The 17,224-nt window shown below is 43.7% G+C and overlaps 2 protein-coding genes across 2 annotated transcripts; both read left to right on the top strand.

The window, feature by feature from the left end:
* Positions 1-3,603: 3,603 nt before the first annotated feature.
* On the top strand, positions 3,604-9,544 carry calhm6 (calcium homeostasis modulator family member 6; the record flags this gene model as incomplete). The annotated part of the gene is made up of 2 exons (XM_080038834.1): positions 3,604-4,149; positions 9,113-9,544. 2 exons carry the CDS (start codon positions 3,604-3,606, stop codon positions 9,542-9,544), a joined length of 978 nt encoding a protein of 325 aa, XP_079894960.1.
* A 3,136-nt stretch (positions 9,545-12,680) lies between these two features.
* calhm5.1 (calcium homeostasis modulator family member 5, tandem duplicate 1) lies at positions 12,681-16,875 on the top strand. Its single transcript, XM_080040180.1, has 2 exons — positions 12,681-13,331; positions 14,374-16,875. The coding sequence occupies exons 1-2, from the start codon at positions 12,789-12,791 to the stop codon at positions 14,761-14,763; spliced, it is 933 nt and encodes a 310-aa protein (XP_079896306.1). The 5' UTR covers positions 12,681-12,788; the 3' UTR covers positions 14,764-16,875.
* Positions 16,876-17,224: the final 349 nt, after the last annotated feature.

The following is a 17,224-nucleotide window of genomic DNA, read 5'->3' as shown; positions in this document are numbered from 1 at the left end:
TGTAGGGCAGCTAGCAGCTAGGCTAATAGTAGCCAGCTGGGACAGACATGATAGCGAGCGATTACATTACAAGCCTCGGACTGAACTGATTACCTCAATAAAATATTCAGGCTGAGACACGGCTTGCATTTGAAAACACGTATCCTGAAACAAGCACTAAACAGTCAACTTTATCATGCCCGTGTTTACGTGCATAGGGATGTACGTGACGCATCCCTACAGCTGACTGTGGCAGTCACACATCGGGACAACAACCATCCCTTTTAATGGCCCGTAGCAATATTCTTCTACTTCTTTTAGCAAACAGATACAAGGGGGGTATTTCTTAAACATTTTTCATCCGTGTGTTTGGCGGTTGGTTCAGTTAATAGTGCAACAACTGCTCGCAATTTCTGCTCTAATACTTTGCTCCGGAGTAGGCTTTCAGCCCCTTACGACGACCCCGCCCACGTTCAGCAGGTACTATTTGCGGTGGAAAACGACCCGTGCTGCTACCAAACCAAGTTGAGTCGAGTCGAGTTGAGTCGAGTCGAGCTACATTTGCGGTGGAAAAGCGCCATTACTATGTCTTCCCCTTACTGTACTCAACAAACCGTCTACTGATACGTCTCTCTCTCTCTCTCTCTCTCTCTCTCTCTCTCTCTCTCTCTCTCTCTCTCTCTCTCTCTCTCTCTCTGTCTGTGCAGATAACTATGTTTCTGCATGTATGCGTGTGTTTCCTGGAATTTCCCTCCTCTACTCGTCCTTATGGCCTTTGGAGGACACCATTCACAACTTCTTTCTTTTTTTAACCTAGTCGGATACTTTCAAACATCCTGTTTTTCCTTCAGACATCTGTACTCTTAAAGCTCCCATATTATACACTTTTCGGTTCTATTTTACACTATATTATATGGTCTTAGTGGTCCCTAATACGTTTTTCTTTAATTGTTTGCTGAAAAAAACTTTCAGATAATTTATTCTACTATGCTGATGTTCAGCTAATCTCACAATGGCCTATTTTTTAAAAAGAGCTGCAGCTCCCCTCGTAAATATACAATCTTTGAGCTCCCCCCGCCCCCTGTCCGGAAGCGAAGCCAGATACGCCTCGCCCTCTGTCTGTCAGGGCCGTGGACCAATAAGAAATAGGGGTGTGGGCTGCACAGTGGAAGCTTCTGGCTTTCCAGTTTTTGAGGTCAGAAACGAGGAGAATTCTGACTGGAGTATATTGAGGGGGAGGGGTGGGGGTTTCAGAAAGGGGGAGAGCGAGCAAAGGAGAGATTGTTATTTTTTTATATTTTGGCAGTCTCTAGGCACACCGTGGACCCATGGATATGTTAGAACACATTTAAAAAGTGCATTTAGCATAATATGTGACCTTTAAATCTTTTGACCGCACTTAAGTCATTCTTTGGTCAGATATTGAAAATGTGCAAACCTTAATTGTGTACCAGTTTTCTAAAAAAAAAAAATTGTTTAGGGGTTTGTGTCTGATCATCCCCTACCCATCTAACTCACATTCACTCTTCTTCCCCTTGTAAGTGTAATGGACTATGACCCCTATCCTGTGTAGGGGACTGACTGTGAATGGTTCTGCTGCTGATAGCGGCTGTAGTTGACACACACACACACACACACACACACACACACGCTGCAGGCAAAATCACTAGACGAGTGTCTAGTGATTTGCCTGCAGCGTGCAGCACCGTGGCAGCGCCAGGAGCGCCCTTGTGATGTTATTGGTTGAGGGTTCAACGCTCTCCACGTGCACTGCTCAACTGATTGACCTAGAACAGGACAGAGCAAAGGAAAACAAAATAAAAAAATACAGAGACTGTGCAGGTAAACACACCACCGTACATTCTAGTGAGGCAGAACTGAGAATTGAGTCGGATTACTTTTGTGTGACTCTATCATTTAATTTTTAATGAAAATGTTGCACAGTCAACCTTAAGAATGTAACTCGTTATTTTCATTTTACATTTTCTTTCCAGAAATGTATTAAATGTGATAGTTCACCGTTGATTTATAATAATACCTTTCTGAACGTTGATATAAAATATTATATGACTAATAATTCTGAAAAGATTTGTATATGATTTTGTAAGAAATAAATCCTATCGGCAAATTGGCAGAATCAAATGTTTTTGTTAATTTTTCATTTTGGGTGCAGAATGCATTTTGCAAAACTGAATCAGGCCTAGCTTCTAATAACCTATTTCCACCCTGTCATTTCTATACTATTTCTCATTATTTAGTAAAAGGCCTTTTAGGCTTAAAGCAGCTCCGAGTAACATTTAAATATCTTTTAAACAGCCTCATGTTTCCTCTCATAATCATAAATTACCTTTAACAGCAAACGAGACCATCAGTGCAAAGAAAGACGTTTTTATATAGTTTATATTACTGCGTTTGGTGTGGTCGCACACCCCGTCCGATTTTCGGTTCACTCGTGCATGCTCTATGGTCACATATCCGTATTGGTCGCAGATTTCAGTGTGGCGCAGCAATGTGATTTGAGAAGCCTATCCCTCCAGGTGAGGGAAGGGGAGCGGGAGCCTTTGAGACAGTTATTTGTCGTCATAATGACTGATAACGGGGCTGAACCATCAAAGAAAAAAAAGAGAATGCAATGAAGAAAAGCTAAAAGGGAGAGTGATATAGTATACGGGCGGGACAAGGGCGTTGCCAAGCAACGTGTATACAATTTCACGAGAACGAACTAGACTGCTGTGTTTACTCCTAAATGAATGAGCGGTTGGTACTAACACAAAGTTTGCTTTGCTTCACCATCATCAGATAACCATTATCTGAAATAGTCATTATTTACATCAACAACACAAACACATTACCCTATCGTGATCCATACTAACTGCCGTCTCTCTTTCATTCACTTTCTGTGAGGACACGTAATCTTTCAGCTCCGTGAGAGAGAGTAGTTAGGTGACACTGCTGCATCAACTCATTGCAATTAGGTGTGTGTAGCACTGACTGGCATTAGTTGATGCAGTGTCAAAACCACTCTCACGGAGCCGAAAAGAGTCCTAACACTTTCAACACACGGACATGCACTATAGTGCACCCTTCTCAGTTCACACTCGCACGCCTGGCACGAGCTAGTAAACAGCTTTGCGACAGCGGGCGTCGTAAAGATACTACCGCTTTTGTCCAAAGGGGACGCCAACGTGCCATGTTACTCGTAGTGGCTTTAATATAATTGGTTCACTTCAAGTTGTGTCGTAAGGTCTCATCCACAGACAATGATTTCCCTCAAGAAGTATTTTGTATCAAATACTATGTCTTGTCTTGTCTTGTCTTGTAACATAACTGCTATAGTGAGACTTCAACCACTGTAGGCGTAACACCATAGATAGTATATCAAATGTGCGCACACACACACACACACACACACACACACACACACACACACAAACACACACACATACACACAAATATACACACACACACACACACACACACACACACACACACACACACGTACACACACACGTACACACACTTACTGAGCCTTGTTGCCCCCTCCTTTTTCAAAAGCGAAACAGAGAAGTTGAGGGAAGTGAAAGTGAGATATACCAAGTCACTCTGTGTCACACAGCTTCAGAGATGGATAAGTTTAAGACAGTTCTGACTATTGCCAAACAACAGACCAACCTTGGTATCGGTGCGGTCGCCCTACTGACTGCAGGAGGGGAGCAGATCTTCTCCTCAGTGGTGTTCAGCTGTCCCTGCAATGGGCTCAACTTTGTGTACGGCATGGTGTTTCTGCTGGTGCCTGCTCTGGCCCTGCTGCTGCTGGCTGTCATCCTCAGTAAGAAGACGTGGAGACTGGTGACAGGTCTGTGCCATCGAAGGGCCAAGTTGTGCCAATGTAGGAAGCTCGTGGCCGCAGGCATACTCCTGTGCCAAATCAGCATCACAGCGCTGGTTGCGCCCTCCACCTGGATTGCTGTTGCTTTGCTCAACGGCAAATACTATGAGTGTGCGATGACCGGGACCAATGTGAGCACGTTCACCAACGTCCTGTGTGGAGACACCAAGTCACTGGACCAGTGTCAGAAGGAGCTGCACAAGTTCCCATGTAAACGTGTGGAAGGTGTACTGGATTCTGACAGGGACGATGTTCTACACACTCTGAAAGCCCAGTCTCAGGTCAGTGATAATATGCATGTCCCCTTAAACACAAGGGCAACTTTTTTTATTTTGCAACTTTGCTGTGGATTTCATAAGAGTGTATTACTCTCTCAGTACAGGGAGTTCATGTATTACAGCACCACAGGCCAGCTTTAGACAGGGGGACATTCATCCTAATTATCTTCCCGGATCTATCAAAATCTCCAAATTCTTTGGCAGCTCCATCAAAAAAAGTTTAGGATACATGGACATGTTAGGAGGTTGTAAGAATAGGTTGCTGTTGTATATATAGCCTAGTATTTGCTTTGTTGTTATGTTGGGACACATTGCGCAACTTGGAAGAGTTGTGTGGTATGAACACCTGCTATGCATAATCATCAAATGTCGTGGCACATTTTGCCTCATCATCTGAATGATGGCAGCTCCATCAAAAAAAGTGTAGGATACATGGACATGTTAGGAGGTTGTAAGAATAGGTTGCTGTTGTATATATAGCCTAGTATTTGCTTTGTTGTTATGTTAGAAACAGTATAGCCTAAATCTTGGGATTTAAGACAAAGAGTGATTATGTCATAAGATGCAAGGCTGCATATTCCCCAGAACTACACAAATGGCAATAAAAGGTGGAGTAAGTGATTCTGGAGAATGCTCGTTGTCAAAATCACTTTTTGCCCAAAGTATTGAATAACTCCTCACGGTCCACTGCCTGTCAATGCTGTGTGTGCACTGAAAAAGTGTTATAACTAAACCTAGACTCTGTAAACAGGCCAATTGCTAGCTACGGAGGCCCCTTTGTTACAGACCTTTTGTTTACATACCAGTTTACCGAGCCTAGGCTGTGTATTAACACTGGATTTTTTCTTCAGTGCACGGACACAGTACGGACAGGTAGTGGATCGTGAGTAGATATTTACTGATTTTGAGAAAAAGTTATTTTTTACAACAAACGTTCTCCAGAATTCCTGACTCCCCCTTAAGCAATGTTAGATTTTGAAAAGTACCTAGAGCTACATGTGAACTTAAAATGTTGTTGCTTGTAAAACAAATGATCTTGAATTACACAGTGGGTCGGCATAGCTCACATATTGTTCATTTTGTGATAAAAGCGCCAAATTAATGACCATTTTTCGAAATGGCCACCATCGTCACAGGCATAGAAAGCTTAGGGAACCCCGAAGCGGCTGTTTCCATGTTTTCAGCTTGTTCAGCAGGTTAAAGTGACAAAGGTGTTTTATTACAATGTAAAGCAATAGTACATTAAAGAAAATCCCCCCAAAAATGGTGAGATAGTATTTACATGGTATAGTGGAAGCAGTATTAAACCATAGCAGTAGAAACTATAGCTACTTATCAACATAGGCCAGGCCAGAGGCTCCTATGGAGGTGCCCAGGCCAGAGGCTCCTATGAAGGTGCCCAGGCCAGGGGATTCCTTGTCAGATGCCCCAACCACCTCAGCTAGCTCGTTTCTACGCAAAGATACAGCGATCCGATTATCAGGATTACTGAGTTTCTCACCCTATCTCTAAGGGAGACACCAGGAACCCTCCTGAGAAAACCCATTTCCTCATCTCATACCCACAATCTAGTTCTTAGGGTCATGACCCAGATTCATAACCATAGGTTAGAGTAGGATCAAAGATTGACTGGTAGATCCAGAGTTTTGCCTTCCGGCTCAGCTGTCTTTTTCTCACTACAGTGTGGTTAAGCAAACGTTCTGAAGGTCACAGAAGTCTGAGAAGAGACCCCCTCTACTCACCCCATATTCCCACTGCACCTCCTACAGTACACACCTTCTCCAGATCCATAGGCCAGATGGTCACTCCTCGAGCCCTGTGCCAGACTTCCACATAATGTTGAAGAGACATGTCATCCAAGACAGGCCCTCAACGGCCAAAGCTTCCAGCATTTCTTAACATATCTCATCAATCCCCGCTGCTTGGCCACTGTGGAGTCGTTTGGCTACCATTGTGACTTTCACCAGGGAAATTGACGATGCTCCCTCAGTCTCCGGCTGTGCCTCTACCATAGAGGGGATCGTTCATCTGCGTCAGGAGTTCCTCTAATTATTACTTCCACCACCCGATGACCTCATCTGTCGAGGTCAACAGTATACCATCCTTACTTTACACAGCTTGGATGCTTCCCCGTTGCCCCCTCCTGAGGTGCTGGGTGGTTCTCAGCACTTTGATGCAGACCAGAAGTCCTTCTCTATGTCTTCTCTGAACTTCTCCAACACCTGCTGGTTTTTCCCGTAATAGCAGATGCTGCAGCCATTCAGGCTCGTTTGTATCTTGTAAACAACTCTGGAGTCCCCCGGGATAACATTTCTCTAAAGGACTCCTTCCTCAAAAGGAGAACTTCCTTGACCACCGCTGTCCACAACCGTGTTCAAGGGTTAACGCCCCTTGAGGTTCCTCAGACTTTGAGACCACAGCGTCCCACTGCAGCACCAGCAATGGAAGCTTTGAACATCGACCACTCAGGTGCAATGCCCCCAACCTCCACATTGATGCCAGAAAAGCTCCACAGGAGGCATGAGTTGAAGATCTCTTGGACGGGCCTCCTGTCTCATGAACATATCTTGAACATGTAAATTGTTCATCACGCAAGTGGCATGCCATGGACCGTGTCATGGCACTTTTTTTAGTAAATGGGAGATCAGCTGGCACAGCCTTTTTGCAACTGCAGAACTTTCTGCAACCACTCTTGCAGCCACAAGAGATTAGATCGAGGCAGGATTTTGATTTATGTGGAAATGTCAACCAATGAGGCTCAAAACAATTTGCCTTCACCCAACCCCAGTCAGTTAGTAATGGAAGCCAACTGGAAGCACTGTTTTCCCCCAGATGTGAACACCCTGGTAGAATGCTATATTGACATGCTGCACAAGAGCAGCTCGGGTAGGCGGGATTTTTATTTTTTTGCATTGTTCACCGTGGTGCATGTACTGGTTCTATGGCAAAGCAGTATTAGAAACCACTCAATAATGTTCATTGCATCATGTGGCATCTCCTTTGATCAATTTATCAGCATCAATAGTGCATCTGTTAGTTTTGGCTGTGGCGTCCATGTTGACCAATGTTTCCTTGTTTCCATATCCAATAAAGCTGAATATAGTTTTGCAGCCTGTCCTGGGTGTGGCCATGCTGTGCAGCATTTGATACATGCAACAACATACAACTATCAGATTCTTCATGGTTGCTTGGGGCCAGGGTGTGGACACCCTGCACTAACTGTTTGCTGAGCTCCCATTTCCCATCAGTGAAGACAATTTTCTTGTTTTCTTCACAAAATGCCTGAAGAAGGAAACTGAATGATTCTGACATATTTCAGTCAATCAACCGAAAGGAGTAAATAACCCAAACAAGATCCACGTGGGACACATTGCGCAACTTGGAAGAGATGTGTGGTATGAACACCTGCTGTGCATAATCATCAAATGTCTTGGCACCTTTTGCCTCATCATCTGAATGATGGCAGCTCCATCAAAAAAAGCACAGGTGGCAACAGGGCAGGGCTTTAGTTTGAGCTGGAAACTGGTCTTCCAGGCATGACAGAAGGTCCCAAGTGGTCCTTGGTCCCAAGTCTCATCCTGTGTTCCAATCCCCAAAACGATTTAGGGTCTCCCAACTCTTATGGTCAGATGCAGCATCCTTAAAAATACCCAGATGCCTACTACATCCAGTTGAGATTTTTAGTGTTGAGATCAGCATGCTTTTGGGGCAATTCTGGTTCACAATCCAATCCTCACTGGAAGTGATGTCACATTGTCAGAATCTATGGTCAGAGCATTATTCTGCTCAAGAACTATTTTGAGATATGAAGCTGCAACCATGGCCTACAAGCTTATGTTTACATTGTATAGCCAAGCTAATCACAGAGATGTATAGGTTTTATTTTACCATATTGAGTTATAGCTGGGCTGAGCCACAGCACTTTATTAAAAGTATATAATGTAAATTTGTCCATATAAATGTTATTGAATGTGGGTCCGATGTTACGGCTGGGCAGAGAGGACATAGGCGCAGAGTCAGTACCACTTTAAGATGTTTTATTTGCTGGAAAAGCTGGGGGTTTGGGCCGTGATCCGGTGAGAGCTGGCTGGCATGGGGCTCCAGGGGGAGAGCAAAGGGGAAAGTCCAGGGAGATGAGCAGGCAAGGGGGTCCGGGATGGAGAGCTGGCTGACGAGGGCTGGAGCTGGTGGCAGGAGTCTGGGAGAACTGAGGCAAAAAGAGACAGGAATTAGGCAACGGAAAAAATACAGTGGAAACTGTCAAAAATCAAGATGGCTGGAGAGTGACTGAATGGGTAAAACAGAGTCTACAATCTGGCAGTGTCTGGAGGTTGAACCGGGTATTTGTAGAGCAGTAGATTGTTGATTGATGGCAGCTGTGGATGCTGGTGCCTGACTCCTACACACCTGACTCCACCCCTGCAATCAGACCAGACAGACAGGGGAAAGGGGGAAAAAACACACAAGGGCTTGAGGCCCAGGCAGGATCATTACATCCGATGGGATAAGAAAGTTTGCCATGTTGTCACGTTTCCGGGGTGGGAGTTGGCGAGGGCCCCAAATCGTGTTTGGTTCCTAATATATCTATCAACAAATCTTCCAAATGTGGTCCTTTTATCAGTAAATGAAAATTTTTTCTGAAATGTTGAGCTATGCCACTCCACTACAAAGAAGAATAGATGTTGAAATAAAAGAAAAACATCAGCGTGATGATGTGCAGTGGCAGACATAGTTTCTGAGTCATTCAGATTTGACAAGCATGTCTACACCTGAGAAACACCTGTGGTCAGGGTACAGGGTACAGTCCTTCAACACGCAAAGTTGCATAAAACATTGTTCTCTTGTTATTTCCATTTATGGCCAAATAAATTATATTTCATTGAGACAAATATTTAAGTGTCAAGACAGATTTGAGTATATTCTATACCTGATTATGAATCCACTGTGTGTGTTGTGCTGACCACAGATTGTGGGTTGGCTGCTCATCGCGTCCATCATGTTGTCCAACCTCCTGCTGAACTGTTTGGCCCGGTGCACCTCGCCCATCAGCTACCTGCAGCTCAAGTTCTGGAGGGTCTATGCTCACGAGGAAAGCAGCCTGTTCGATTCCTTCTCCGCCCAACATGCCAAAGAGCTTGCTGAGAGGAACCTGAAGAGCTTCTTCAAGCAGACGCCGCCTGAAGACATCAACACCCCTTCCAACAGGCAATGGGAGAAGATCTCCGGCCTTTACAAGTTCAACACCAACGACCACCACTACAGCACCTTGCACCGGTATGTGGAGAACGGCCAGGAGACCGACAACGCAATGATGAGGATGGGTTCGGTCGGGTCCGTTGAGCTTCCTACGAACAACCCTGTTGCCATTAATTTTGTAGATGGCACAGTAGGGCTGTGAGGAGGGTTTTCAGCATCAAAGAACTGGCTGTGTAAGGGTTAGACCAGTGTACTGATACAATTAATTACGTACGTTTGCCCATAATGTTACCCGTTATGGTAACACTTTATAATAACTATCCGTTGTAACTCATTAATAGATCATTAGTAAACTCTTAATTAATGATTATTAATGATTTGTTAAGTGTTTGTTAGCAGTTTGTTAAGGATTTATAACAATGGTAGATAGTTAATAGCTTAATAATTGAATCAGTTCATCTGGGAGGTAATCCGAGATTAACTGATCACGTCACGTTCAAATCCATGGCATGCACAGTGTGTATTGAGTTTATTTAAAAATATTTGAAAATGGGGCTGCCCTCAGTTGCCCATGCACTATATATGGCTATACTATAGCCTTCAGCCTCGTCGGTATCTCGGATTACCTCCCAGATGAACTGATTCAATTATTAAGCTATTAACTATCTACTATTGTTATAAATCCTTAACAAACTGCTAACAAACACTTAACAAATCATTAATAATCATTAATTCAGAGTTTACTAATGACCTATTAACGAGTTACAACGGATAGTTATTATAAAGTGTTACCAATAATATATCACAAGTTATATCATAAGGTTGATTGGGCGGGCTTCTTGTGTGGTCAGGTCTTTAAGCAGGTATTTGAAAGAGGACATAGTAAGGGTAAGTGTCATGGAAGTGTGATACTTTATAGCCAATAAGTCAAACTCAAATAAACTGATATAAGTATATTATTACTTTATTAGCTCCAGTTCTTACAATTTAAAAGGATTTGTTGAACTCAGCCAAAATGAACGACCAGCCAATAATGTAGTAACTTATTACATAAGGGCAAAACGTTTTACATGATTGGTTCAGAAATGTTATTGTTAATGGAAAGTCACTTCATTATTTGCTTTTATTGCATTAAAAATAGAAAAAATATTTTGATAATGTCAATGTTTACGTTATCGGCCATTTTAAAATGATTGGCTGCTATGTGTCAATGCTGAGAGATGGGAGACTGAGGTATCCCCAAGAGCTCACAGAAAACCATGGAGTCTGATCTACTAAACGTTTGCATGTATAAAAATGTGTGCAATCGGGTTTTCACCAGCAAAGAAAAAACGTTCAAGCTGATCTACTAACGTTTGCTCACTGAAGGTTGCATGTCAAATAACATGCGCTCTCCATTTAGTACGTTTTCCTTAATGAATATGCAAGATCAGGCGTTTCTTCCAGAGTGAGCAAAAATGGGAGGAGTAGATGCACAAAGTATTATTTAGCACACGCAAAGTGATTAACAAAGCCTGATAATAATCATAAAAGACAACGGATTAAGGTTTTATTTTCGGCAACCAACATTGACCCAATAGATGGTGCTAACAAGGCAAAAAACACAAAGGGCAGAAACATGGAAGGTGTCCAGGTTAATAAATAATGCTACAAATGTATTTATGTTGGTCTCACAAAATGGACAAGACACATTCAATGGATAGGTCTTTTTTGTATAAATACACTCAATAAATGAAAAAGATATAAAGGGACTCCTAGGAGGGCAGTTGGCAACACGACTAAAAGAAGATAAGGAGGGTGCTTGTGGTGTAGTGGTAAGAGCGTTCCAATCCGACCCATGGTCGTTCTCTGCATGTCATTCCCCTCTATACCCCATTTGGGAAACCGTGGCTCAGGTGGTTAAGCGGGTTGGCCAATGCAAAGGTTGGCGGTTCGATCCCCGCTCTGCCACCAGTGTCATGGTTGTTGTGTCCTTGGGCAAGACACTTCACCCACCTTGCCTCGTGTGAATGTGTATGTCTGCTGTATGTTTGAGGTGGTAGTCGGAGGGGCCGTTGGCGCTGAATGGCAGCCACGCTTCCGTCAGTCTGCCCCAGGGCAGCTGTGGCTACTATGGTAGTTTACCACCACCAGTATGACTGTGTGTGAATGAATGGAACCTGGAACCCTGTAAAGTGTCTTTGAGTGCCTTGAAAAGCGCTATATAAATCCAATCCATTATTATTACCTTTGTATCTCGACACTGTCAATAAAGCAGGGAAAATGCAAAAAAATCATCTTAAAAAAAATCATTGAAAAAATAACAACAGCAGCAGTGAATGTAAAGTCAGGGATTCCTGTCAGCCTTGCACCAAATGACTTGTTTATCATTTCTATGAGGGCTTGAACAGGAAATGTGTGGTCTTCACCACTTGACTTCCTGTGCACAGGTTGTACACAGCATACATATAGTACATGGACACATTCAGCTTATAAGACTCAGTGATGAAATGAATGCATTTCTTTTAAATAAAATGCAGATGAATGACTTTAAAAGTGGTGATAGTACCAGCAGATAATGGTGTGTTAAATATGAGTAGAGGGTGTTCCACAGTTTCCTGTATTATGCACTAATGTGTTTTAGTCGTGGCACTTGAGGGAATGATCACTTCCCCACCCCACTCTAAGCTGCTGAAGCTGACTGTCTCTACAACGATGGTATGTTCTCTATGGAAACAATTAAACAGCATGAATGAATGCTTTTGTTCTGCATATTATGCATGTTCCTGATCCCACGTTTTGTCATACCAGATAAAAACGAAAAATGCAAAAACAAACACATTAAGTTGTCACACTTCTCATTTCATGTAAATAAATGGCTGCTTCACATGAAAGCAAAAAGAAATAGAATCGTGGCCGTTGCTTGTCGTTTAATTACTTGTTCTGCCAGCATGTTATTGTTTCAGGAAGCACTCACAATGGAAGTACACAGACTGACAGTTGAAAAACCAGACCAGTGAGATGTTTGCAAGTGGCTTCAAAAATCATATAAAGAGGTGAATAAATGAGAACAGAGAAAGGGAAGTGTGGAGAAGTTGAACACTGATGCCAAACGGCTGTACCCTTCCGTTTAGTTCAGGGACTTCCCGTGAATGAGAACGATCTGGTAAGTGAAGAGGCATTGTGTGTGTGTGTGTGTGTGTGTGTGTGTGTGTGTGTGTGTGTGTGTGTGTGTGTGTGTGTGTGTGTGTGTGTGTGTGTGTGTGTGTGAGAGAGAGCGTCAGACTGACTGAAGGAGGAGTCACCCAAAGGGAGGGGCAGCAGACGATCTTGGCAGATGAGAACAGCAGACGAGGGAATGAGCGCAGGCTGCAGGCACAATCTAGACTTTCACTCTTCACTCTCTGCTTTTGTCATTCCATTTGGTTAAATATCTTGCTTTGTTGCCCCAAACCTCTGCTGACACCATGGATAACTTCCAGACCGTCCTGCGGTTCTTCATGAACCAGAAAGCCACCATTGGCTACAGTTTCATGGCTCTCCTGACCATAGGCGGGGAACGGGTCTTCTCCATGGTCTCCTTCCAGTGCCCGTGCAACCACGACCAGAACTTTGCCTACGGGGTGACCTTTCTGCTGGGCCCGGCTGCCGTACTGATGATCCTGGGTCTGTTCTTTAGCACCAGGATGTGGAGGCTGTACACGGGCTGCTGCCTCAATCCCATGAAGCTCTGCCCCCGTGGGAACTGCTTGGGCTGCCTAAGGGTCTTCCTGGACATCTTCTCCGGGGCTTGCGTGGCTCCTGTTATGTGGCTCTGTGTGGCCCTGCTCAACGGGACCTTCTATGAGTGTGCTGTCAGCGGCCTGGACGATAACCTGGTGGTGGATCTGTTCTGTAAAAACAAGACCATGAAGTGTCGGGAGCAGCTGGCCCTAGTGCCCTGCGACCGCTCCAAACTCTCCACAACTGAACGCATGGAGCTGCTGCTAATGTTCAGGGCCCAGTCACAGGTAAGAGACACACCTTTCTTTGTGTGAGCATTTAGACGGCTGCAGAAATTCCAACTCAAAATAAGGATTAGACTATACTCATAGGGAGTATCCTATAATCCACGGAAAGGCAGTTTTATAATGTCTTCTCTGGATAAATAAAGAGCGTTTTCAAGTCTGAGAAAATAACCCTGATGATGTAACAGTGATGTCATCTCAGCTTGGGTTTGTAGACCACCTACCAACTTATAACAAAGCGTTACAAATAGGGCGTATGGAACTCAAAAGATGAGGGTATTTGACAGGGGAGGCCTAATGACAGATACTGAACATGTGCATTATGGGAAATAGTGTTTACCCATAGGAACTAAAAGCCTGGATATGTCGTCCAGCTTGACGCTTCAACTTATTCTTTTTGTAATCTGTCTCTTGAGTTTGTTAACTTTATGGAAATGCAAAACCAAATAGCTGGAGTATCCCTTCAAGCAGATGTTGGGTGACTCATCCTCAGTCTGAACTGTGATTTGAGGACAGCTGTGTGGAATGTGTTTAGTGGAGAGGCAGAAGGACTCTTGTCTTCATTCCAAAATGACTTTCTAGAAGTCTTTAAAACTGATGACTCCAGTGAGTCCAAAATCAGTGTATCCTGTTGACCCGGAGGTTTGGTATGCTGATCATGTGATCCTGCTGGGGACTTATGTTACATGTTCTCCCCTAATTCTCTACTGTCAACGCCCTATTGTTGTGATGACATCACTATGACATCATCAGATTCAGGGTTACTTTCCCAGACTTAAAAACTCTTGAAGAAATGAACTGTGGCCCCCAGTCTGAGACAAAGTCACAGGGGAGGCCATGCAGATGAAAAACATAAGTTCAGCTGTTTCTTTGGCAGATGTTAATTTGGGCAATGGAACAAACTGAGCAGATTTAGAAAATCCGTCCACAATAGTAAGAAAGGTATATTCTCAATCGATTTATCAACTGTATTATTTTAAAGTTATGTTTTCCCTAATGGGATTTCATGTTGAGTTGAGTTCATATCATTCCATTGTGTCTGCAGATCCTTGGCTGGTGTATCATCATTATCTCTGCCTTCGTGGGCCTCGTGGGAACCTGCTGCACAAACTGTCGCTCCAAAGTCAGCTTCCTGCAGCTCACCTTCTGGAAACGCTACGTGGAGAAAGAGAGGGAGAGCTTCGACTCCTACGCTGTGGAATATGCCAACAAGCTGGCCGAGAGAAACCTGCAGAGCTTCTTTGAGAACAAGGACCCTGCTCCCTTCCCCTTCCCCAACCACAAGTCATGGGAGGAGATCTCTGCTCTCTACACCTTCAACACGAGCGAGCAGTATTACAGCACCCTGCAGCGTTATGTGGAGAGGGCGGACAGGGACTTCACATCAGAGAAGAGACCTGTATTAGACTTAGAGCATGGAATGGAGATGAGCTAGAGGAGGACCATGTGATTCTTGCTATTTTATTGGCGAAATGAACAAAGACATTCAACTAATAGACAAGCTGTGGTGACACTATGTGTCAATGATGGTACTTAAAGGTGCAGTGTGTAATATGACATCATCAAGAACGTTCTACAAAGTTCTAGAATGCAACACTCCCTGGGTAACCCCAACCCTTTCGAATAATAACAGAAGCTACAGTGGCCTTCAAGGACAAGAACAATTCTAAATTTTAAACAATGCACCTGATGACATTCCAACTATGACACTTTCAAGATGGCGGCACTAGGCCTTGGTCCAAAATATGCAGAAATATGGACATATATGAGACCCTTTCTAAGGGAAAAATAAATAATAAAAAAAAAAATGCAGCTATTATGCACTAAATTAAATGTACTTATGGATATTATAATTACTTTCTACAAAATCTGCTAGGAAATAAAACCCAAAATTCTACACACTGCAGGTTTAACTTAATCTACTGTATGTGCAAGTTTGACTCAGGAATAACTGTCCCATGCTGCCTCTCTCCACTGACAAAGCTGCCCATTCAGTATATGACTCCAGAGAATGTGGCTTAACTGCAATAAAACCTCCCAAGCACATTAAATAATGAAGGGCATAAACACTATATCTCCCTACCTCTGCAACACGCATGCATGTGAGGCCTTGTATTGGCGCTTTTCCACCGCACATGTAGCTCGACTCGACTCAACTCGACTCGACTCAACTTGGTTTGGTAGCAGCACGGGTCGTTTTCCACCGCAAATAGTACCTCCTGAACGTGGGCGGGGTTGTCGTAAGGGGCTGAAAGCCTACTCCGGAGCAAAGCAGAAATTACGAGCAGTTGTTGCACTATTAACTGAACCAACCGCCAAAAACACGGATGAAAAATGTTTAAGAAATACCCCCCTTGTATCTGTTTGCTAAAAGAAGTAGAAGAATATTGTGACGGGCCATTAAAAGGGATGGTTGTTGTCCTGATGTGTGACTCTGCCACACAGTCAGCTGTAGGGATGCGTCACGTACATCCCTATGCACGTAAACACGGGCATGATAAAGTTGACTGTTAAGTGCTTGTTTCAGGATACGTGTTTTCAAATGCAAGCCGTGTCTCAGCCTGAATATTTTATTGAGGTAATCAGTTCAGTCCGAGGCTTGTAATGTAATCGCTCGTTATGTCTGTCCCAGCTGGCTACTATTAGCCTAGCTGCTAGCTGCCCTACATGTCTCCTCTCGTATGATAAAAGTAGGGCTGTCAAGCGATTAAAAAAAATTAATCTAATTAATTACAGGCTCTGTGATTAATTAATCTAAATTAATCGCATACTTTTATGACACTTTTATACCTGTTTATAAACAGCTGTATAGCCTACTACAGTCTGTTTCTCTCTCTCTCTCTCTCTCTCGCGCGCTCGCTCTCCGTCTCTCGTAACTTCTGTCTCCACAACAGACAGCGCTGCACTGCCATAGGCAGTACTCATAGGCAAAAATATTGAGAGACACGCACACACACACGCACGCACGCACACAGACAGACAGACACACACACACACGTTTACGCGGACGACGAGACAGCTAGCAAACAAAATTGAGACACGGGGAGAAAGATTGAGAGATACTGTTTTGAACCTAGCCTACATTGTTGCACCCACTAAATCAATAATGCACAGACACTGGCTGCGGAGAATAAAGTAAGATGTCTTCCTACCTTCATGCTTATTAAACCGTCTATAGAGCCCTCGGCCCCCTGCTTCTCTCTTTACTTTTCTCCCTTTCACCCGCGCGGGCTGTGTCTGCTTCAGGTGCAGCTCGGTGCAGCTACGCACCACTTTTGCACCGGGTCAAAGGGCATTATAGAAGTGCGATTAATCTGCGTTAATTTTTTTAATCGCGTTAATTATTCTGTGATTAATTAATCGAAATTAACGCGTTAATTTGACAGCCCTAGTTAAAAGTAACTTCCCCAACAACCAACACTGGGTGAGCTTAGCGAATATATGGAAAATAAATTTGGATCTGTGATGCAAATCAAATGAAAGAGAGCCAGAGTAGGCTGCATGCGGCGTAAATACTCAAAAGTCCCGGAGAGTTGGGGAGAATAAACAACAGAATGAAGCCGGTAGTCTCTGGCCAATCAGAAGCGTCGGCAGACGGCTGGCCACTGATTGGCCAGAGACTATTGTCTGGCCAATCAGTGGCCGGCCGTCTGCCGTCACCTTTTAGCATCGGCTCAGCTCGCTTGGAACCTAGAGCGAGGCGATACCAAAAAAGCAGCCGCTACCAGGTACCAGGTACCATGAAAATGCGGTGGAAACGCCAAAAATGCGAGTTGAGTCGAGTCGAGCTGATATGCGGTGGAAAAGCGCCATATGATAACATATGACAACTTTCTAAAATCAATGTTATGTTGGATTTGCAAAGTAACTTATTAACTTAATAAGAGTACCTTTAA

This window comes from Ammodytes marinus, assembly GCF_949987685.1.
Source record: "Ammodytes marinus genome assembly, chromosome: 13".
Lineage (NCBI taxonomy): Eukaryota > Metazoa > Chordata > Actinopteri > Uranoscopiformes > Ammodytidae > Ammodytes > Ammodytes marinus.
This window is presented reverse-complemented; position numbering and strand designations above follow the sequence as displayed.

Excerpts from the sequence above, each read along its gene's own strand:
- calhm5.1 (XM_080040180.1), top strand. The coding sequence starts at position 12,789 with ATGGATAACTTCCAGACCGTCCTGCGGTTCTTCATGAACCAGAAAGCC. Across the intron at positions 13,332-14,373 it reads TGTTCAGGGCCCAGTCACAG|ATCCTTGGCTGGTGTATCAT; the intron begins GTAAGAGACACA and ends TTGTGTCTGCAG.